We start from the raw sequence: 24,557 nt of genomic DNA, 5'->3' as shown, positions 1-24,557 counted from the left end.
TTTGGTGGCATAACTGCTTCTGCAGTAGGGGCTTCTGCCAGCACAGCCACATCAGTAAGTTAGGATCATACCTCTTCAGACCCCTGACTAACATAATTAGGCCAGCAGAAGTCTGTAGTGTAGACATGGACACAGGGTAATTTATTTACAAAATGTACACACATTCAGTTTCCTTAAAGGGAAGTGGTAACAAATGTCACACAGGCAGCAGCCCGTATTGTAGATACCTCAGGGTACCTCTGCTCTGTCCCCAGAAGTGTCTGTCTCATAATACCTCAGTAGACTCTTCTCCAGGATCCCACATAAGTCTAACTGGTTAATAAAAAACTGTGCCCACTGCCATTTATCTCCCTCAGCCCTTGCAATTTTCACTTGGAAAACCCTTAATTCAAAGCAGAGACCACAGTGGCCTGGCAAGGTATGCCTGAATGTCTACCTTCCTTTTCCCACAGCTGCTTTGCAACAGAATAAAAGTTCAGAGGGAGTCTAACAATCCAAACAAAATACCCTAATACAATACCCTTAATGACACTAAGTACAGATACTGCATGGCATCTTTACTCTTTCTAGAGAGCTTTTATTCTGAGTGCTTAGTTTAAATGACCTGTAGTGGGCAAGCTATTAGCACTCACCATACACATGACATTTCCTGATTGACTATACAGATTAGCTTCCATCAGATCTACCATCATCAGGGAGAGACTGAAGCAATAATGGAAGTTACTGTCTCCATCCTTAATTGGTCTCTTCTTTGATCTGTTCAACCTCTTATGAGCCAAAACAGCTTGGACCACTCCTGATCTTTAACTTAATACATGCAATATGAAGTAGAGCCAAGAGCACATTTCATCTTGAGGGGCCTTGCCCCTAGCTCTAGGTGGTGTTAACTCTCCTTGAGAATAGATTGATTTTTATTGGTATCTCTTGAGGTTGGACAGAGAATGAAGGAATATGGAGAATCCTAAAGCTGAAGAGTATCTGTCCAGCATTAGTTCCTTTACCAACCTATCAACTGGATCTGTCTGAGCAAAGGGATAACCTCCCCTGTAAACCTATTTCTGGATGGAGGTAGACAGAGCGAAGGTTTGGGCTTCCCTCCTATTGTTCTGGGCACAGCTTCTGCACTTGGAGTAAATTGGGTTTCTCTTCTGGTATCTTTGTGGTGAAAGAATGAAAGAAGCTTTTCCCATTGTAGGAGAGTTTGAAGTCTTCTTTTGGGTTTTGCTGGAGTAGGAAATGAACATTTTGGCTTGGCTTGTTAGATACTGCCTTATCAAGCTTCTTTCTGAACAGGACTCCTCCTACAAACTCATCACCTACTTAAAATTTGCGTTAAATGATTATCCACTGTCCAGGGCTTAAACCAGAATTGGCTATTGGCCAAGGAATTTGACACGACTCTTGCTACCAGTCTAATGGAATCCATGGGTGTCTTTTGATCATAAGAGCCAGGGATATCTTGTTTAGCACACTTGAATTAGTAATTGTTCTGAGGAGAAGGATGTGTCCTGTGTTTTTTAGCTTTATATATCAGGACATTCGGGTTCTGGCAAATCAGGTGGCTATCAGCAAGGCTCTAAAAGAGGCTTTGCAGTCCCTTCTGAGAGTGGTCTATCTTTCCATCTACAAGGGCATTTCGGAAGAAATCCTTCCTTTAGCAAGACACACTAAGACACCATGTCCTTTGCCAGGGATGTTACTGCTACATCTAGTAGCCATCTAGTCTGACCCTGTCACAATATGTATGTCGTCACATTTCCATTGGGGGCCCAGTCTTCCATCTTACTTGGGGCTTTTGAGGTTTAGAAGGTGAGAAGGAGGGAGGTTTGAGATTTTCTGCTTCTCATCCCTAAATAAGTTATTGGAAAAGAAATACAAAGAAGCATCCTCCTAAGAGGCTGGATTCTCCTCTTTAAAAGAAGGCTAATTGGAAAAAAATACCAGACTCCTTGCCCTTGACTATAACCCACTTACATGAATGCGAAGGAACTCAAATTCCTTTTTTGAAGTAGACTCAACCAGGAAATTGTGAGATGTGTTAAATCAAAGAGTCCCCCCAACTTCCCTCAAAGAATTGGTGAGGCAGCTTGTTGACACCCCCATGGTACTAATGTGAGCTGACCCATCCTTGCTAAAATGTCTCTAGAGGAGTCTTGACTGGTGTGTGGGGGAAGAATGCACGGACATCACCAAGCCATTGAAATTCTGCATCGTTTTCCTTAGGAGAGCAAAGGTCCATGGACCTTTGAAAAATCAAGGAGTGCTTCATTTGTGAGGAAACCTTTTTCAAGAGCTATAGAAAGGCAGCTCTGTCACTTTTCAGTTTGTTTTGTTTGGCTTGCTCAGTATGATAGAACTCAACAGGTGGTCCTATTTTGGGGGGCAGACGGAGCATAAAAAGACATCCTGAAAAATTCTGGTCCTTTAAGGAAGAAAGGGTGCGAGAAAGGAGCATTTTGCTTGCAGTTGTCCCAAACAAACAGAGCTATGAAACTTAGGATATTGGATAACACAGGAAAGTTGAACCACCAATTGTGTTTGCCCTGCTGGAGGCAGAGGATCTGGTACGAGGGTGGAAGGGAGCACGGCCAAGTCAAGTGTGACCTGTCTCTAGGATTTGCAGGAATAGAGATGAAGCCCAAGGGTCTCAGGATGAGGAAGAGGTCAGGATCCAGGAACTTCAAAACTGAATTATTTTCACTAATGGCAATTTGGGCACAATGTCTGCTTTACTCAAAAGTTTATTAAAATGATTACTCAATGGATGAAAATGCAATAACTACTCAGAAAGTCCACTGTATCAGCACTTATTAAATTACTTCAATATCTAACTTCTAAACGTTCCATTTAAAGTAGCAATAGGCTAATCGAGTGTATTCTCAAAAAAAGTCATTAAGTAGCAAACTACAAGATAGCTGGGAGAAACTTTATTAGGCTACCCAACTATAATCTCCCTTCCTAATGTATAAATACCTCTACAGTAATGTTAGAAAAAAAGAATGCTGAAATTTCTGAACTTTTACCAAAGCAATGACTAGTTAAAGAGTTGTCAATTTACTTGGCTCTGAGCAGGTTTAATGCTTTACTCACTGATTGGTTTGAAGATCTTCAATTTCTAGAATGACACCTTTTTCATGTAGTCTTGCTGCTGTGTACTTTAGTGATGTGTGTTTCAGTTTTTTGCTTCCCTTCTCATCTACTTTTCCATCTAGTTTAATTGATCGCCGAGAATTTCTGTGGAAAAAAAGTTTGTGGTTTATCCACCAACACCACTTATTTCTCCTTCACACTTATTTTTCTCCTCTTCTCCATAGTTCTTTGCAAAGGAAATGCTAACAAAGTTTAGTTCTGCCTTCACTCCTGTGTGTTCTTTTGACGGCTCTGTCTTGTTAACTATAACCAACTTTTACATAAAAAGCTCAAAAATTAAACACTAGAAAAAAGCAAAGGGGAGGAAAAAAGGAAAGGAACAGATCTGAGAATTACTATTAGACGTAGAAAAATTAGGAGACTTATTTTGTCTGAATAATTTACATTTTTTGTAAAGGTTTTCAGCTGCTGAAAAGTTAAATTTTAGCAGCTGGTTATAAGATGTAAAGTAACAGAAGTTACAACAGATGTCAAATTTTTTTTTTAAGCGTACAATGAAGTCCTTCACCCTGAAAGAACCCATAACTTATGTTAATAAAACTTTATAACTGGGCAGTGTTAGCTGTGGCTTTATCTCATGAGCAATGCAGTAATCCAGAAGTGAACGATACAGATCATCCCAGATGAGTGTCAAATACTTGTATCATAAAGCATATTTTAGCAAAGAAATATTTTAATTAGTACTATTTTATGTCCCTCCACCTTCAAGCAAGTTGCCTCAGAGTGAGGGGAAAAATAATAGTTATATCCCAATGTTGCACATGAGTTTGCACATGTGTAGTTCCATTGGTAAACTCTCCACTTAAACTTTTTAATTGAACACCAATAAATTGAAAACATTCCTCTCAAAAAAGCCTGTGACAGATGTAAGGCTTTTTTAAAGGAGGCTTCAAATAAATTTATTATCAGTTTCCTTTTCACTATGTAGTATATTCAACGGTTGGTGACAATTCTGGTTCACTTTTTACATGTGCATTATACTCAAATTTGCAATTAAAGACAAAACCCTCAACTTACATCAACTTGGAGCTCTCTTTAGACATTAAAAAGAAATCTTTCAACTCACTTTCTTGTTAAGTTGTCCAAGCAGGTTTTTATATAGGTGTTGTAATAATTTACTTGATCTTCATAAAATGTTGTCTTGGATTGAAGTGCAGACAAAGTCTGTTGGAGTTTCACTAATTCAGCTTTTCGATGATGTCGGTATCTTCTTTGATTTCGGATGTCCTAAGATAAAAAGTTTTGAATTGAATTGTTTTATTGAATAATAATGTGATTTGAGTTTTTTTTAAATTAAATTATTTCCTCACAGACCACCATGAAAATCTGTTCAATACTTCTACAACTGAATAGCAATTTATTACTCACTCGTTTACCAGGAAAAACATTAATTATAACACTACACTTGCTCTTATTTCCCAGAAGTGGTTGTCTGAAGTGTAGATACAAATCCTACATGTCTGCAAAGAATGGCACTTAGTTGTGCAAAATGGATAATGACACCCCTAATTCCATGTGTGCGCAATTTACTCAGCTGCTTGTATTTCTTTTACAATTTATTTCTGTCTATTATACTGAAGTAAGAATCCATGTTTCAGCAAATAAACTGTTATTTGATGACCATTAACTTATTTGAGGACCCAAAAGAAGTCAATAGGACCAGTTAAGAACATCCACAAGACCTTTATTTTTATGGTATGTTATTTCTTCTGATACAGTGATGCTACAGATGAAGATTTAATCAACTTCTTCACTCCAGTGGATTTATAAACAGTAATGAGGACCAACAGGTCAGATTTTAAGACACAGACGAACAGTTGGGATAGGGTGAAAAGCCATTAATAGCTCTGGCTCAGAGTTCTTTATAGTGTGCAACATCCTAGAACTCATCTATTCATGTGATGCTTATGCTTATGTCTTTAAAACACAATTAAAAACTGTTACTTATAATACCTCTTCAAGATGTTGTAGTCAGTGTGGATCCCACTGTAGGTGCACATGCCCCATGTGTGCACGACTGGCGTCTTGATTAGCAGTACCCGAAGCCACACATATACCTGGTGCTTCTTCATGTTCTCATGCAAGGACATAAAGGGCAGAACAGCCACAATCACCCTCAGTTCCCCACAATCAAAAGCCTGTGTTATTGAGGACAAAGTGGAGTTTGAGAGCGGGTCATAGGATCCACACTGATTACAACCTATTGAGGAAAAGACTGATACTCGCCTTCTCATAAGGCTACAAGGGACTGCCAAGGTCATCTAGTCTAACCTCCTGCCAAGATGAAGAACAACAGTTATGAGAAATCCTGCAAGAGATGTTGCATAGGTCCATTATGCTGTAGGTGTACGTGCGTTGCACGCACTGGTGCTGGAGTATTTTCCCAAGCAGTATCCATAGGGGCCCCATCCACTGCCAAGCTCCTTGTGTTCTATAGCTAGAATATAAAAGCTAAAGCATCAGGGAAAGAAGCTGGGTTGTATAAAGGACATATGCCACACATCTCAAAGAACAAGAGTTATGAGAAGGTGAGTAACCATTTTGTCTTCCCTGAGTGCTTATATATGTTCATTACACTACTGGCGATTTCCAAGCTATAACTCTAGGAGACAGGGCACAGATTCTCATCCAAAGAGGTACTGTAGGACCGCCTTCCCAACATTTGACTCCTCCTGTGATGCAGCAGACAGTGCATAATGCCTGGCAAATGTATGAATATAAAAGACCATTTCTCTGCTCTACAGAGGTCAATAATTGGGACGTGTGCTACAAATGCTGATGAAGTTGAGTGAGCTCTGGTCTAGTAGACAAACTGATAGTTTGTCAGGAGGTCTTACTCCTTTGGTAGCATAATACATTGTAATGCAGCTGGTGATCCATTTTGAGAGCCTGAGAGTTGTAAATGGGTGGCCTCTCATACATTCCACATAAGGGATGAAAAGCTGGAAAGACACCCCCAGAAGACTGTTTTTACCTAGGTAGGACACAATGCTCAACTGTCCATGGTTTGGAGCCTCTGCTCCTCCTTATACAGATGCAGTTTAAGGAAGAAAACTGGTAGGCAGACAGGCAGTCACATTGAAATTGGACACCACCTTCTAGAGGAATCTGGGGTGTGGTCTCAGCTGAACCTTGTCTTTGTAGAATCAACCCTACAGTCCTCATGACCAAGGGATTCTGCTCTCCCATCATCCTGAAAGAGGAAATGGCTGCTAAGGTGGTTACCTTTACTAACAGGTGTAGAAAAAAAGCACAACAGTAAAAACTCAAAAGGAAGGTCTGTAAGTACAGACACCACCAAATTCAAATCAAAGAAAATGTTGGCTCTCTGACAAACAGTCTATCAACGCCATTTAGGAACCTGCTAGTGACTGGAGGCCTGGTCTACACTGACGACTTGGGTCGACTTAAGGTCCCTTAATTCAAATTAATTACACCTGTGTCTACACTGACGCCACTGTTAATTTGAATTAAGGTGCCTGTAAAATCGACCTAATAAGACCACCTCTGCAAGTGATGTAGCACCAAATTCGAATTAGTTAAATCGAATTAGCATCAGTGTAGATGCAAAGGGTCTTAAATCGAATTAATTGACCTCCAGACTGTATCCCAAAATGCCCCACTTTGACTGCTCTGCACAGTTGCACTGTGCTGTTCTGTGGTCACGGAACCAGGAAAAAAGACCCCTCCCACTCAAGCCCTGGGAACATTTGAATTTCCATGTCCTTTGCTTGCTGCCAGCGTTGGGAGAGCTTTGCCATTGATCTCAGCTTGTCTACTGTAAAGCCCAAACATGCTCCAGCATGGAGTTGACCAGAGGTCTTAACCTCATTGGGCTGTGAGGAGAGAAGTCCATTCTGGCTCAGCTCAGAGCCAGCAAAAGGAATCTTGACATATATGTGAAGATATCACAGGGCATGCTGGAGAAGTGAAATCAGAGAAACGCTCAGCAGTGCCAAGTGAAGATCAAGGAGCTGCACCAGTCGTATCAGAAAGCCAGTGAAGCTAACAGCCGCTTGGGCTCCTCTCCGAAAACATGCAGGTTCTATGATGAGGTGCATGCTATTCTGGGGGCGATCCCACCACGATGCCTCCCTGCAGCATCGATAACCTCCGCTAGTTCAGAGTCCATGAACCATGAGGAGGACTCTGTGGACGAGGAGGAGGAAGCTGTGGAGAGCAGGGTGCAGGAGAGCGGGGTGTCCGTTCTCCCAGACAGTCAGGACATATTCCTGACCCCCGAGCAGTCCACCAGCACACAGGACAGCAGAAATGATCCCGGGGAAGGCACATTTGGTGAGTTTTCTTTCTTCTTAGCATTTCTGTCCTTGAACTTTGGGTGTGGGGGGCACGAAAGGGATCTCAGGCATTTTGCTGACTCTTCTGGGTAGTTACCCAGGGATCCTGTTTTTTATGTGATGAGAAACGCTACTTTTATCATCAGTTGATATCACATGAAAAATTTAATCTGTTATCCCTCGAAAAAATTTTCAGGGGACAGCTGCCTTGTTCCTCCCTCCACGATAGGATTCTTTTCTGCACTCAAGGTAGCAGCATCATGGCTTCATGTGTTTTAAGAATATCCTCCCTCCCCACCCCCCCAAGCCCTCCGCAGTTTCTCTGTTAAGGGTTTGGAATAAAAGGAGATTCCCCCCCCCCAACCCGCCGTCCACAGTTCCTCTCTGTAAGGGTTTTAAATACAAGCATGGAGAGAAAATCATTACCTACATTTTATCACGGCATTATTGAAATTGACACACATGTATCTTGTTCTTCACTATGCTAATTGTGGCTATCTTGTTATTTTTCTTTGATTCTGTAGACACCTCGTCAGTGGGCCGACCATTAAGTAGTGCTGCGGACAGACGGTCTCAGATTAGAAAAAGGAAGCAAAAATAGCAGAGATGACATCTTTTTGGAGCTCATGAACGCCTCGGCAGCTGCAGACAGAGCAAAGAGCGTGGCGGCTGACCTCGTCCCAGAACATGGGACAAATGCAGGAACATGATCGCAGCACCACGCAGGAGATGCTGCGACTACTGCAGGACCAGGCAGACTTGCTCCAGCTTATTGGGGACAGAGTCCCACTGCAGGCCCTCCATAATGCTCTTTGACAGAATGCTATGCCGCCCTCCTTCTCCCCTGCCCCAAACAGGTCTCGGAGGAGATTGGCCAGGATGCAGTACTTGCTCTCCTCCACCCTGGTGGAGGGGAGCGGAAAGCTGTGGCAGACATGCTGACTGCTGGCCACCAAGCTACCACCCTATCCCTGGAGACAGTGAATGAACCCTTCCCCCCCACCTTCAACCAAGACTTGAATGTTAAATACATTTTTGCATCTTTCCAAAAGATTTCTTTATTAAATCATATCTTGTTCATGAGGGATTTTTCGGGCACAGATATCGAAGGGTGGTGGGAGGTGTGGGTATCAAAGGCAAACAACATACAGGGGGGTGGGTGGTTGGTGGGGATCAAAGGCAAACACATACAGGAACAGAAATCAGGTTCTGCAATGAGATACAGGACTGGTTTTCAAAGCTTCCCTAATGCAAAGCGCTCCGCGGTATGCTCTCACCGTAGTGCTGGCACCTGGCTGCTCATAATTGGTGGCCAGTCTTTCTGCCTCCACAGCCCAACCCTGTGGGAACCTTTCCCCCTTTGCTTCACACACATTATGAAGAACACAGCAAGCAGATATCACATAAGGGAGATACTTCTCACTCATGTCCAGCCTAGTGAGGAGACTCCTCCATCTACCCTTTAAACGCCCAAAGGCACATTCTACAACCATTCTGCAACTACTTAACCTCTTATTAAAACACTCCTTGTCACGGTCAAGGTGACCAGTGTACGGCTTCATTAGCCAAGGGAGCAAGGGGTAAGCAGGATCCCCCAGGATCACTATGGGCATTTCCAGACCCCCGATCTGAATTTTTTGGTTGGGGAAGAAAGTTCCCATCTGCATCTTACAGAACAGCCCCAAGTTATGAAATTCATGAGCGTCATGCACCTTCCCAGACCACCCCACATTGATGTCTGTGAAACGACCCCTGTGATCCACAAGCCCTGCAGGACCACTGAAAAGTACCCCTTGCAGTTTATGTACTCAGTCGCCAGGTGGGAAGGTGCTAAGATAGGGATGTGCATCCCACCAATGGCCCCCCCCCCCGCAGTCTGGGAAGCCCATCGTGGCAAACCCATCCACGATGTCCTGCACATTTCCCAAAGTCACTAGCCTTCGTAGCAGAAGTCTATTGATGGCCTTGCACACTTGAATCACAGCAGCGCCCACTGTAGATTTACTGACTCCAAATTGATTCCCAACCAAGCGGTAACAGTCGGGGGTTGCCAACTTCCATAGAGCGATGGCAATTCTCTTCTCCACTGTCATAGCTTGCCTCAAGCTAGTGTTAACGCGCTTCAGGGACGGGGCCAGCTTCGAGTACAGTTTGAGGAAAGTTGCCTTTTGCACCCGAAAGTTTTGCAGCCACTGATCATCATCCCACAGCTGCATAACAATGTGCTCCCACTAGTCTGTGTTTGTTTCCCTGCACCAGAACCTGAATTCCACAGAGTGCAGGTGACATGTTACAGCCTGCAGCAATCGGGAATTGTTCTGCTGGATGTCTTGTAGCAGGGCAGCCTCAGTGGCATAGATGTAGTATCTGCTTTGCCTTCTTGCTCTATTTCTAAAGTACTCCATGATAAGCTGCGATGCATTTGTCACGCTCACAGTTATAGTGCAGAGTTGAGCTGGCTCCATGTCTCTGCAGCAATGGCAATCGCAGGGAGTAAAAAAACCAGTGAGAAAATCCTTTTCCTGTTTGTTTGGGGGAGGGGAAGGGAAAGCAGTGCTGCACCCTGGGACGACGACACTCATCACAACAGCCACGGTGGCTAGTTGCACTGTGGGATAGCTACCCACCTTGCACTGCTTTCTAATTTGACTTAAGGCTGGCCAGTGTGAACACAAGAACACAGTGCAAACAGCGTAGTGTGTGCAGTCAGCTGTGATTTATATAAATAGGCTGCTGAAAGTTGAATTAAGCTAATTTGAATTAGCACTGCATAGCCTGGGTGAGTGAAGACAGGCTTGCCATCTATGTGAGGGTAAAACACTGAGATGGCCACCAGATGCACCTCGATGGAGCCAAGAGCTAGACCTGACTCCTTAAGGTGCAAAAAGATAGTCCAGAATTGATTAAATCTTCATTTGAGTCAGGCCCACATTATTGAAGGCTGCAGAGATGGAAAAATATATTCATTAACTCAAGTAAAGAGCACTTGTGGATGGCTTTTTGGTATTAAGGAGTGCATTTACTTTTCTTCACTCAATTTCAGGCCTAGGATGTTTAACAGACACAGGATCTGAGGGACCATGGCCCTGAGATCCATGGCAAGCATCACCATCCTGAATCTGAGGTATGTATTTGTTCTGTTTCTTCAGGTCTAGCATAGCAGAAAGACCCCCTTACAGCTGGAGAAGAAGAAAATATCAGGAATAGAAACGTCTTCCACGAACTCTTGTGCCGCACTGGCGACTCCCACATGAAGCAATAGAGGACTTGGAGGTCTCTAGAGGGCTGGTATTTTGGTCCATACATTTGAGGCACTCACTGGTTTCAGTCTTGCTACCACAGGTGGTCAGAGGGAACTGAGGGAGGGATGTGATTGCATGGAAGCTCAAGGTAATACAGGGTCCATGCACAGCCCTGAGGGATGCTGCTATTCAAAGATGCTGACTGCATGCATGAGGCACATGCACATCTATAGTGGGACATGCATCCAATTCATACTTCAAAAGAGAAAACTAGATTTTCACTCTTAAGAATGTCATCTCTCAGCCTTGGATATTAATTACGTTGATTTTAAAAGAAACAAAACAATTTCAGCAGTTTCAAAATGATCAATTCAGTCGGGGCTCAGCCAGTCACCTTCAAAAATCTTCCCAATTATTTGGCTAGGAAGAATACCCTCAATCTTCTTCAAAAGCCCTCTTAAACAGAAGTCTTCTTGCAGCAGGCCTAGAAGGTCATCAGATATGGACTATTTCAAACTAAGGGAGGGAGTAAGTACCAGGATTCCAGTGCCCACAAAGAACGTCCCGCCAGATGCCCCCTACCACACCTTTGATAAACAAGGAGATTGCAGCTCGAGCACCATCTTCTGATTACAACTGTAGCAGTATGGCATGGGGAGAGAGGCAAACCTCTCAGTTATGATATTAGATACAAATCTAATGTATCTAATTAGAAAACAGATCTTGCTATGTGCATTTGCAAATATAATCTCTTACCTTTTGAAAAAAGTTTATGTCTGATGACAATAGCTGATGCAAATGAATATATTGTCACATTAACTACACTAAATGGACAACATGAGCGAGAATGGGAATTTTGATTTGGGTCAAGATAGTTGGTTGCTACACAATAAGCCTAACTCCTTTTATTGAGATAATGGTGAAAAAACCTCTCCTTTACTGTTTTTCCATCATTGCTGCAGCTTTATTTTGTCTTATGTCAAACACAAGAAAGGAAATCCTTTTTCTGACTGCTATTTTTATTTCATTTCTTAATGACTTTTAGGCTCTAAGGATGAAAACTAATGATTACTTGGAACATTGTGCTTTGAAAAGTTTGTTTTATTTTAAATGGAAAAAGTAGCAGAACCTCTTCTTATGACCACCTGCTATTTGCTGTGTATGTTTATGGATACCAATAGAAGAGCTAGGTAAAAACATCGGAGATTTTCAGTTACTCTTCATCACTTGTGTAGTGTGGCTAATATAGGAAAACTGCACACTCTCGCACATTATTCAGCTCAAGCAATCATATATTGAGTATTTTAGCAACTAAATTTATTTCCTCACTTATTTTGATGGTCTAAATTCTCTTTCAAACTGAGATGGAATCATTATTTGTATACTTTAGGTGATTCAGTCTGGTATTCTGTATGAGAAGGTTTATCACAGGTACTTATACATATGGTAAAAGGGTAGGTGCATTTTTAGAAATTTTAAAAATAAACAGCACATTCCAATTACCTTAGCAATCTCATTGATGATTTCTTGGTACTTAGTTGCAGAAGACACTAATCCAGCTTGTTCCAATGTGCGAAGATTTCTCTGTATTTTCCTTTTCTTTTGCTCTATTGGTAGCTGCCCATCTTCAAGGATGGACTGACTGTGCTTCATTTTCTCTGGAGTTTTGGAATCTAAGATGGCACGTTTCTCTACCACTTTTAAGTGCTCGGATTCCTGGACAAAATATGGAAAGACAGTTGCTTATCAGTGCACAACAAATATAAAAAGCATCCAGATGCTCGAACCTCTATGTAAAAGACACCTGAGAACTCAGAACAAGACTGTAAAATAAATGCTGTTTATCTCTGTTTTGACTAAATTGTGTTTTGAGGGAGATCACTCTCACTATGCTTCTTGAAGGCACCTCAAAAGTAGATCCATTCACTATTAATGAATTAGTAAATCTGTTAGCCAGGAAATACTGAGCATGTTCGAATTACAATCCTGTGGCCTGATCCAAAACCATTCAAATCAGTGGAATAACTCCTCCTGACTTCAACAGGGTTTGAAGACCTTAAAGTGCCCCCACTTTTTTTCCTCTTGTTTAAAAAGGTTAAGAAAAGCCAAAATGTTGCATCACTGCAATAGCTTGTGCATCCACTAAATATTTCAGGCTGCAATATTTGAGAGAAGTCTACAGAAGACAAGGGAGATTCCCATACCAAGAAAGGTGACAGGCAGTTTCCCACACAGTTGTTTGCTTATATTGCATGAGCAAAGAAACTAAATGGGAAAATGCTTGAAATTAAGATACTACATATTTCAGGAGAAAAACCTAGAAAGATAGCTTATATTGGCACATTTTATGGTATAAAATCAAAGAGACTAAGGACACTCAAATTATGTTCAAAATAATTTAATCGATTACAGGATAGTACAACTTCAGTCTCATTCTAGGTGTTAGCACAAAAGATCAACATTTTCAAGCAGGAATAAGCCCTGTGATCTAAATGGTGACTTTTTAATAAGACTCCTGAAATAAAATACACATTGTACTTTCTACAATAGCTCTCTCTGAAGTTACAGTAGAACCTCAGAGTTAGCAACACCAGAGTTACAAACTGACCAGTCAACCACACACTTCATTTGGAACCCAAAAGTACGCAATCAGGCAGCAGCAGAGACCAAAAAAAACGAATACAGTACAGCACTGTGTTAAAACAAACTATTAAAAATGGGAACATTTAAAAAAGATTTGAAAAGGTAAGGAACTGTTTCTGTGCTTGTTTCATTTAAATTAAGATGGTTAAAAATCAGCATTTTTCTTCTTCATAGTAAAATTTCAAAGCTGTATTAAGTCAATGTTCAGTTGAAAACCTTTGAAAGAGCAACCATAATGATTTGTTCAAAGCTATGAAAATTTCAGAGTTATGAACAACCTCCATTCCTGAGGTGTTCATAACTCGGAGGTTCTACTGTACTTAGTACCAGGCCTGCCAGCTTTAAAAACTACATGTTGATAACTTGTAATTAAAATCAGTAATTCACATGAAAGGGGGAAAAAAAAAAGAGGCTGATTTCATTGTATGACTTGTTAGCTTCAAAAAGAATATTTTTCTCCATTGCTGTCAGAGAAATTTGTTATCCATTTTCAATCCAGGACAAGGTATTAAGATATATGAAGAGGAGAGCAAAAATAACCTGACATTTACCTGTTGTGCAGAAGCTGGTGTTTCTAAAATTTCTAAGAGTGTATCTCCTGGTTGTGTTCGTATCACATCAACTATAAGTCTTTTTGTCCTTTACAGAGAAATAAACAATGGATATTATTATAAGAGTTGTCATAGGAAGCATTTGGTTTCTTCATTTGTGACTCAATTAAAAATTAAAGATTACACACACACACACACACACACACAGTGTGTCAGGCATTTTAGATTTCAGAGCTTCTATTAACAGTAATAGTAAACTAAACAATGGATTTTTGATATATGCACAGTTTTGTACCAAAGCCTATATACTTGTGTTCTCTATTATTTGGGAGATTCAGTTATGATGGTGATAGATGCCATAATAAGAATTCAGTTAGCTAAAATACAGGAGCATTTGTATCACTTAACTTAAGCCTCTGAAAGTGAGGTGGGAACACAGATCTTTCCAAAATCTGACATATGCATAAATCTTTTATGAGCCATCTGGAATTATACAGAATATCTAGAAGCAAAGACATTGCTGAATTTCAGAAGCGACACAGAAAATTAACAAAGTATATTATTGTGCACTGCTTAAAGAAAGAGGAATCTCTTAGAGCAGTGAATACTCAATGTTTCCTTACTAGCAAAAAAATATTCTAAACAAAAAGGAAATTGCTACATCCTGATATTTAAAGTAGTGGGATTTTTTTTGGTTGTAGTAAGAAGTTATGACAATTCCTGCTGTCCTTTCATTCTACAGTTCTTCCAAGAACATCCTGTTACACAGCTCTACCAGAAGAAAATACATTGTTACACAAACTAGGTACATCTCTTATAGGCTAATAGCATAAGTAATAAATAGACATTAGTAGATTAGTAATGTACAGTATACACCATACTGAAAAGATAATGTAACAACCGAGTTTTTGAAAAAAATCATTTTGAAGTATGAGCTATGAAACATCTATGTTAAGTCCTCAAACAACTGTTTTTATCTATGTAAACCACTACTTTAATTTTCAAGACCAGAAGTTTAAATCCAACAAGAAATTGTGGGAAAGGATTTTATGGTCTTTATTATATGCGCCCATGCAAGAGTCAATAATCACAGGAAACTTGTATTCTTACTTGACACAAAACATTTGAGTTTGAATCAAATTCTCATTGATGTATTAGACATTTATATGGAAGGAAAAAAGCAGCAGTGGCAAGAAATCCAGAAATGTCAGTACACTGAATTATTGTGTCATTTTCTGATGCATATAGAGCTGGATCAGGAAGTCTGCTCAACCTCCTGGAGGCACAGCAGCTATGTATTCCCTTCATTAACAGCTTCTGTACATTACATGTGACTGCTCAGACATGTAGAATAGCTTCAGAGGGATTCCTTCTGCCATCTACTGCTCCTGAATTTACTCCTATATGCCAGTGAAACAGAAGCTTCCTCAGAATGAGTTTTTGCCTTAAACATTTACTTCAGATTTGTCCCCTTCTGTAGCTGCCTTCTCCAACCTTTGGTGATCTCCCTAGAACTTATTACATCAGATAGAAATTTATTCCAACTATTTTATGTACTTATTCAGGAAAGGCCTTAAATACATGCTTAACGTTGACTCAATGGAGTTTTGGGCACATGCTTAACTTCTTTCCTGAATCCAAATGCTTTTCTGCACTGGGACCATAGTTTATGGATGCTAGGGTGCTGTTTAGGAGGAGAATGAGGTGTACACACAGGGTACAGCTGTATACAGAACATACCCATTTTCACACCAGTCACAAGTCACACGACAGCATCTCTACTATCTCCCAGAACTGTGCAAAACAACCCATGGATGAAGTTCTCCTTATGTACCACTTTTTCAGGCAAAAAGTTATGCATACAAAGCACAGGTACAAGACAGCTCCAAATATGGTCCTTTGAAGGGATATATTTGCAATTTTCAAACTCAAAAGTCCCAAAGGTTTCCCATGAATTCTAATATTCTAAAGAGATTTTTAAAAACTCAAGTATTGTAATCTGTTTTATCAAAGAGATGTATCATTGAATTTGTGGAACACCTAGGAACAGCCAATCATATACACAATATATCTAGTTGTATACCTAGACACACACTATTTCAACATGGCCATAGCAAGTTTCTATGAATGTTCCTTTTAAGGCAGGAAACTAGTCATCAGTTGTGGTAAGTGTATTTTCATTTCTTGAACAAAAATACACTAGAAGTTTACTTCTACTTTTGGAAACCTGATAGCTCTGTGAAAACAACTAACAAAATCCTTATGCGTCATGCCAGATAAGCTTTAAAACCACAATTGGTGCCTCAGATCCTTTAGGTTTCTGGAGTCAAATCAGCAATATCCATATACATTAAACTACATGGAATGTGCAAGTCAATATGAGAACTAAACAAGAGAATCTGTCATTTACGCACTCATACTGCCAGTCCGTCAGGTATTTCAGAACGTGAGTTTCCTTTTGGCCTAGTTTCTAGAAATACTTCAGCATTCCATGTTCATGAAATTCTAATATCCTTCACAAAGGAAGCAGGACAAGAGACAAGTTAACCTTATAACTGAACTGAAAGTTACAGTTACAAATGATTAGCCACTTTTTGAGAACCAGGCTCTCTAAAAGCATTGGATAAATAACTGAAGTCCAGGAATATGGTGTAATTTTTATAATACAAGTACCTTAAAACTTATTTACAGTAAAAACAGATTTAAGAGCATAAAGACTGAAAGTATAAGATTGGGGGGATCCAGTCTTCTCTAATTTTCATGTAATTTTTAGTTCTGGAAATATTAAAAGAAAAAAGTTCTTCAATCACTTAAGACTGAGATAATGCTGATCCAATTTATTTATTCAATAGCTAATTTACTTCCTTTGGTCTGCTTCAGTTATACTGATGCTTTTTGTTTACAATTACTAAAAGTATTTTTGTATTTAACTGCTGAAAGCAAGTTAGATGAGGATTAGACCAGATAAGAGAAAGGATGTTGGTAGGCAGGGCGAAGTCAATGGGCTCCATGGCAGGTGTGATGTCCTCCCCTGTTGCAGAAGTTGGTCTGGGAGTCTTTCTAGGTCACTGACTTCACCATATGGCATATTCTGTCTTGGTTTGGACATACTGTTTAATCTGCCACTGCAGTGTGGGCCTTGCAAAAAAGTCATTCATGACTTTGCAACCTCCTGACTGTATTACTAGAGTTAAAAATACAGCATGGATTTTTTTTAAATGCAGCTGCTAACTTAGTACTGACAGCTTTTAATGCACCCATTTCTAGCGGACAAACTTGGAACCGTTTTTTTTTTTTTTTTTTTTTTTTTTTTTTTAAATAGTAGCCATGAGAGGGCCCAACCAACTTGGGGTCCCATTATGCTAGGCACTGTACCAACAGATAGAAAAACAAACCAGTTGAGAAGGGAAAAAATCACAGGGTAAATGACTTGGCCAAGGTCACAGCAGATGAATGGCAAAGCTAGGACTAGAATCAGGCCTTCTGCTCTAGGCACTAGGCCACACTCCCCCTCAAGGCAATAGAGACTAGTCTTGTCCAAGCAGAGCTTACACAAATCTTTAGTAATCAGAACCTCTTAAAGAGATGATACAAATTTATCATGTTTCATACATACATGGCCTTTACTTCATTTTAAAAAGCTACAGTTCACTAACTCCAAAAGAAGCTGCTTCTGGAGAAACAAGTTAGATACTTTGTATTCTGATTACTGCATGCATATTAGAATATGGGGCCCACTGGTCCAGATTGGTGTAGGCAAGAGGATTCTGAGCATTTTAGCAGCTCATCTTTTCATTTGTGAAAAGTGCAGTGTATTTCCATCTCCACAGTACTATTATGAGACGTATGCATGCCTGACTGGCAAGTCATTTAACAAGCACATATTCCAAACAATAAGTTCCTGTAAACACTCACTATCCAATTACACACATAACCACAGATATTAACTCACCAATGTATCACAAATACTCTACACATGCTTAACTATTTTACAAAAGTACACAACAATCTATGTTTAAAGCTGCATTTATGATTAATAAAATATACTTTTAAAGAGTGATGATTTAATATGCATAATAGCTAGCAGACTGACAGCTATCTAAACTCATTCACTATTTAGATACAGAAGAGATACAGCATGAAAGCTTCTCTACAAATGTACAAAAATCCTATTCAGCAGAAGCCACATTTAATGAGATGTTTGAATGGGCACAGAGGCAAAACTGTTCTTGGCACTGGCTGATAACCCTTGTGGGTAGTTTCAATTGACCCACCAACTGGACGGGCAGTTTTTATATTAAAATGTCTTTTAGAAAAGGTGCAAGAGTTATTGTACATGCATCCTAATTCAGCTGTCATTATCTACAATTGAAGCTGTAGTTCAATTCTGCATAAGTGAATTTTAAAAAAGCTCTTTAAAGATGAGATTAGCAGTAACTGAGAAAACACTCTCTAACAAAGGAGGTGAATGAACTGTAAATACAGAGATTGCAGGGTGAGCAAAACATAAGCTCTAATTTAAACAAAATGGTTTGGCTCCATCCATCCCAATTACAGAAGAAACTGGTTGTACAATACACTTAAGGCAATGAAGAAACAAAGTAAAAAGACAAACTGAAATAAAATGGTGGTACTACTAAGTTATATGGTAACTATCACCATTCACTCCAATCCCTTCCCTCATCCTTAATCTCTACATTGTCTATGTAAACTTTAAGTTGCTCAGGACAAAGACCTTGTTATTCTGTCTGTAAGTTGCCTACCTTACGGATGTCAGAAATAATACACAAATGTGTTGAGATACTCCTATACTCTTACATAGTGCATTTTGTATTAGAAACTACAGCAGTCATGCAAGTAGCTTTGCATCATATGTAGTTTGATGTAAAGTTACCAAAAAAGATCCCAAGAAGTGTTTGAAAATTATGTTTCAGATCAATAAGCATGCATAACTGCTATACTGATGGCAAGCCAACCACTTCTCTTTTCATTCAAATCTTAATACATTTCCTGGGCCATAAAATTATACAAATCAATGTGTGGGAAATTCTGGGGGAAGTTACTTCTGTCAGCTAAATTGGAAGATTTGTTTAGGGAAAACGCCCTTAAGGTTAAGAATGTAGAATGTGTGCACGTAATTGCAAACACTGTGGTAAAATGACTTTCCTCCAAAGTAAAGCTTCAGTTGCCAGTTAATAAAGCTAAATTACTTCTCAGATTCAGAAAGTACATTAAAAATATTGGTGTTCAGCACAAGCACTGCAGACGGATTGTAGCTGAATTGAACGATAGGTCTGTGCAGCCATTGCGATCAGAATTTGAGTTTTAATTTTAAAAGAGAGTCTAGCCCTCATGGCTATGAGCAAAAATGTGAAAATAGCAGTTTTAGAGGGTTAGCAGTACACTTGCACCCATTTTCAATAGAGAAAAGGGATATTAAACAACTCGTAATTCACAGGTACATTAAATGTGAATATATCCAGTGAAATAGGGATGAGATTAATTTAAAAATAAAAATAGCTATGCAGACCTTTGATATAACACACTTGCCTACAGGTTTTAGCAGTAGTATTTTTCAATCATCTGAAGAGAAAGGAAGCAAGTGAATATAATTCTCTCTCTGGGTAAGTCGTACAATGTTTGTGAAGTGAGAGGATAGTAACATCCTGTACAAATACCAGGTCAGGTGAAAGGTTCCAAGTGTTTTGATCAATTTAAAGGAAGGAGAGTAGAGTTGGATTTGCCTTCAAGTCTAGACAGCAACTCATCTTAAATTATGAAAAAAGCATGTGTTAGGACAGTAATTATTTCACAGTGGGCAATAATGCAAATAGCAGTAACTTTGTAATAGCCAAAATATTGATGTTTTACAAAATTTGTTTCCCAATTTAGAAAGATTTTGGATGGGGTATAGACTTCACTGGTCTGTTTGATACAGATCCTTCTATTTATAGCCCCACGGTCTGAATCTGAGCTTGCATAATGGACCTTAACTAATAACCATTTGATAGCCTATGTGAAATGCGTTGGTGGTTTTTCTGACACCCACATCATTCACTTGCTGAGTGAATTTAATACATCTGAAAGGTGCTCATTTCTACATTTCTAATTTACTGGAGTTAAAATTCTTACGTTCTTAATTAAAAATTAACAGTTTATCTGTTACAGTGCTAAGAATATTTACTGCAAGCTGGAAAAGAGACCAAACCACTGCTGACAAAAAGTTTAAGTTACTCCTGAAACCAAATTAACCCTTCTGTGAAGCACATTAGCAACTTTATAAAACAGATCCTTCTTACCACAAGAAAACAATGTACACAGAATAAACCAAATTCTTATGAATGAGGAAAAGCTGTCCGAACTCACATCAGACTTCAAAATAACATTAAAGCTTTCAAATGTTACTTATCATTTAAAGAAATCCAACAAAATCAAATCTTTAAGTCTCAAAAAGGTATTTCTGCACACCACCTACTCCTAAAAAAAGGAGGTAGAAGGCATAATGAGCCAGAGGTACAATCTAACTACATACACCTCTTTCAGTTGTATTCATGCTTTAAATTGCTTTCCCACTGTCTCTCTCTTGCCAGGTCATACTTCACTTAAGGCTTGGTTATTATGTCACCTCTGAAGCCAATGGCAAAGGGACGTGATATAGTTCAGATGTGGTCCACACTAAGCGAGTTTGTAATTCCCTGATCTAAATAAGAATACTGTGTTTTTCAGATTGCCACTATCCTATTAACATTAACAGAAGCTGTGAGTGCTCAGCACCTCTGAAAAAACTTATTTAGGTGTCCAAATAAGGACATATTTTATGAACAAACCGTACTTTATCATCAAGCCTTTGAGATCTTGATCTTCACCTTCCTGTAACTCATATTTGCTGGTCAAAGATAGTGAAATCTCAGTCTTTGCAAGCTGATTCAGTGTGTTTTCCTTGTTAGGGTCATTGGGATCAACAGCTCCTTCCCCTGTAAGAAAAAACATGGCTCTTACTCTGCCAGTTCACTGACTGAGACAAGAACTGGTGCATGTACCAGAATACTCAGAAACATGTCAAAGGATACAAAAAACTATTCAAAGATCTCTCAGCACATATGTCTAGACAAATAACTTCATGTTTAATTCAAATTTTTTCTTCAGACCATAAAACAATTAATGCCTACCCTCTATTTAGCAATAGCAATTGTTCTACTGGACATTTTCAGAAAATATAAAATAAAAGTTACCTATTGTATATCTAGGTGAAGATTTTTGCAATGCTAAAATCTGAGATTTCTACCACCTTAATTGGATTTTTCTTTCAAGACAGTTATCCAGACAGGGTTCAAGCATGTGTTTCTTTACCGAAGAAGTTGTGCAATTATTTAACTTCCATAGTCAACACAAAAATTAAAATAGTACTGGGGTAAGGTAATCATACTGATATAGTGTTCGTATTATTAACATGTTTCTGTAGTGCCCAAAATATGCTAGGCATTTTCCAAACAAGGGTGGTGTGAACCCTGCCCCAATATTAATATTTATAATTGTCTTCTTCTAGCCTTACTCCCACCTATATTGGATCAGCTCTGTACCCTTCTCCATTCCAGTCTGCCTTGAGGCAGCTCCTTGGAAACTTCACAGCTGATCAAATCCGTTTTGTCTAGCATCCATCCATATAGCATTCCAACCCTTCTGTTGTCCTCCATTTTTAAGTTTATCATCCTGTTTCCTGTATAGTCTTCAAATCTTTTCATGTGACCAAACCATCTATGCCTGGATTACCTCAGCTTTTCTATAGCTTTTGGTCTCGCCTTCTTCACAATTCACCTAATATGTTTGTTCCTTGTAACTCCAAGCATCCATCATAACATTTTCATTTCCATTGTATTCAAAATCTGATCTTGTCTCCTTTGGTGCCCAGCATTCAGAGCCATACAAAAGCGCAGGCCTAATAATCATCTTGTAGCTCTTACTATCTATTTGAAAAGCATTCTCCTACTGCAGATGGCTTTACTCACTTCTCTACATTTAACCCAAGCCTTTCCTGTTCTGCTTGTAAGCTTGCCATTGAGTTCCCTATTACTCTGTAGTATTGAACCTAGGAACTTGAATTTCTGTACCTTTGCTTGTGACTGGGCCCCCAGACTTAGTCTCATTGCCTTCCTGAAAGTTATCATTGAATCTACAGACCATATACTTTTATTTCTGCTGATTTTCATGCCACTTCTTTGAAGTATGCACTTCCACTTCATTAAATTTTCCACTTCCTCTCTGCTCTCCCCCACAAGCACTACATCTTCTGCAAAAAGCATGCACCAGCGTGCCACTCTGAATGTTTTCTATAAGCGCATCAAGCACAAGGTGAACAAAGAGTCTTAGTGTCAAGTCTCAATGCACTTGGACCCAATAGAAACTGTTCAGTTTCTCGACATTACCTTCTAACTGTGGTAGCAGCACTCATACGTATCCTGGATGAGTCTGATAACAGTTTCATTCTCTTACACCACTATATAACGTTTTTCAGAACATGCTCATAAGCCTTCTCAAGACTGATGAACACAATGTGCAGGGTTTTCCTCTTTTCTCTATATTTTTCTACAAGCAATCTTAATGCAAAGATAGCGTCCATTGTTGGACTTGCCAAACTCAAATCCAAACTCATCATTACTGACCTTTACTTCTCTTCATAGCCTCTTATCAATAATCAGCTTGAATTGCTTTTAGAAAGTTTTCCAATAAATTCAATGGTGATCCTTTGCCTGTTTCACTGTTCTATAGATGACTACTTCTCAAAGTTAAAATCAGTCTACTTTTATGGAAGTTTGGTTTGCACAGCCCCTTCCATCCCCTTTTATACATTTCTACTATAGGAGTCAGGTTATTTAAATATGTGGTAGTACTCTCTACCCTATTCCAGAGAGCTAGATGTTTCTGCTGAAATTATTGATGTTGGGGAGTTAAATGATATTATACTTCAGAATTAATACCCATTGTGATGAGTGGAAGTCGTTCACACCTCTCAGAGCTACTGCTGACTCTGGGAGACAGCTCTCCTTTGAGTCTCATTTTAGAATATCTTTTCAATTATATGAACTGCAAAAATCATTTTAGAAAACAAGTCTTAAATTCTTCAGACACTGAAGAGGCCAAATAAAGTGCTCCTCACATACCAGTTTAGGTCCAGTCCCTGGATTAGTATAACAAACAGACCAAAAGAAGGAGGGGGCAAGACAGGGGGAAAAAAAAAGAACTTACCAAGGAAAGACTCTACATCAGGAACAGTCCCTAATCCTTCCAACAATTCATTCAGTAGGTCATTCTGGTCAGAAGCAATGGCATCTTGGTGTTCTAACAGTAGCTATAAACAAGTAAAAACAAAATGTTCATCAGTGAAACCACTGAAAATACTCCAATTCTCCAAATGCTACTACATACTCACAAATTGAATACTCAAAATAAAGTCTTCAAAGCCACAATGGGCTAATACCATGAATAAGGACTATGGAGGACAGAAGGAAAGAAAATGCTTGCTTATAGTGGGTGGTTTCACAACTGTTCATTTTATCTGTCAGTCTGCTGGTTGATTCATCCGTGGGTCGATATTAGGATGCCAGCAAATATAAACAAACCGAAGGGAGTGAGCCCCCAAAATATTAAAACACCTGGGGAAAAGCCTCCAACTTAGCAGCAGCTTAAAAAATTAATAAAACACCACTGCTGAACAGAATCAGAATTGGCACTTCACTTGACAGTTTCATCAGAGGCCAAGAAGTAAGGCCTCTGATAAGTGTCTTGCTGAAGCATATGCTGAAGTGCTTTGTTGGATCAGGACCTTAACGGGTCAGGCGGGGAACAGTCTTTATAATGGTGACCCCATCAGGGCAGGGTCAAGGCACGTCATGATGCGTAAAGTGAGGAGGCTCACGCTGCTGATGTCTATTGCTATACTTTTTCTAAATACAGGATATCTGACTCCTGCAGTATCAGCGTGGTACCTTTCAAAGGGACTAAAGTTCACTTTAAAAATCAGAAAATTTAGTATTATGCTTCCAATACTATCTCTCTATAGTCAGAATCCGTGATTTTACTGACACCAAGGTAACAGGAAGTACTACAAACTCTATTCATAATACAATTTGTATTGCAGCTGTGCACATCTCCAAGGAGGAATGGTTTCACAGGCCATAAAAAGCCTCAGAAAACAAGCTTGTAAATGGATGGTGAATTATAAAAAAGCATGAATAGTATAGCCTGAAGAATGAGTTAATTGTAATTAGACTGCTCATTTCTGTACCCACCATCAGCTATTACTTCAGGAAGCAAGTGGCACTGTGCAGAGTTTGATAAGAGTTTGTGTTTGCTAGTCCCCAAGGTCTGTTTTCCATGTAAACAGGATTCTTACTATGGAAGTCTGTTTTAATGTTATGGAGGCCATGGCCTCCAGTTTAAACTGAATTTAAATAAATGTGAAGCAAAACATATGCTCTATTTACAAATTTAAGAACTATCTGATAGTTTAAAGAGTGGAAAACTTGTTGAATCAAACGTGTTCACTGAAATGTACAGGCAGTTAAAAACACTTCATATCTGGGAAATCAAGGCACATCATAGATTCTGGGGAAGACATTCAAAAACACAAAGGGCAGTTTGATGCATAACTAACATTTTGCTTTTGAAAATTTCCC

General features: G+C 39.4%; 1 protein-coding gene across 1 annotated transcript in view; it reads right to left on the bottom strand.

Annotated features, from left to right (window-relative positions):
- IQGAP2 (IQ motif containing GTPase activating protein 2) overlaps nt 1-24,557 on the bottom strand; it is a 188,352-nt gene that overhangs the window by 2,078 nt on the left and 161,717 nt on the right. Inside the window, exons 29-34 of the mRNA XM_067568807.1 lie at nt 23,128-23,230; nt 20,717-20,858; nt 13,885-13,972; nt 12,194-12,406; nt 4,217-4,377; nt 3,091-3,234 (exon numbers count right to left, since the gene is read on the bottom strand). Of these exons, the coding sequence (XP_067424908.1) occupies nt 3,091-3,234; nt 4,217-4,377; nt 12,194-12,406; nt 13,885-13,972; nt 20,717-20,858; nt 23,128-23,230 (851 nt within the window). The remainder of the gene's footprint in view (nt 1-3,090; nt 3,235-4,216; nt 4,378-12,193; nt 12,407-13,884; nt 13,973-20,716; nt 20,859-23,127; nt 23,231-24,557) is intronic.

The sequence above is a fragment of the Emydura macquarii genome, unplaced genomic scaffold, assembly GCF_026122565.2.
Source record: "Emydura macquarii macquarii isolate MOO-44397 ecotype Brisbane River unplaced genomic scaffold, CSIRO-AGI_Emac_v2 contig_2897, whole genome shotgun sequence".
NCBI classification, from domain to species: Eukaryota; Metazoa; Chordata; order Testudines; family Chelidae; genus Emydura; species Emydura macquarii.
This window is presented reverse-complemented; position numbering and strand designations above follow the sequence as displayed.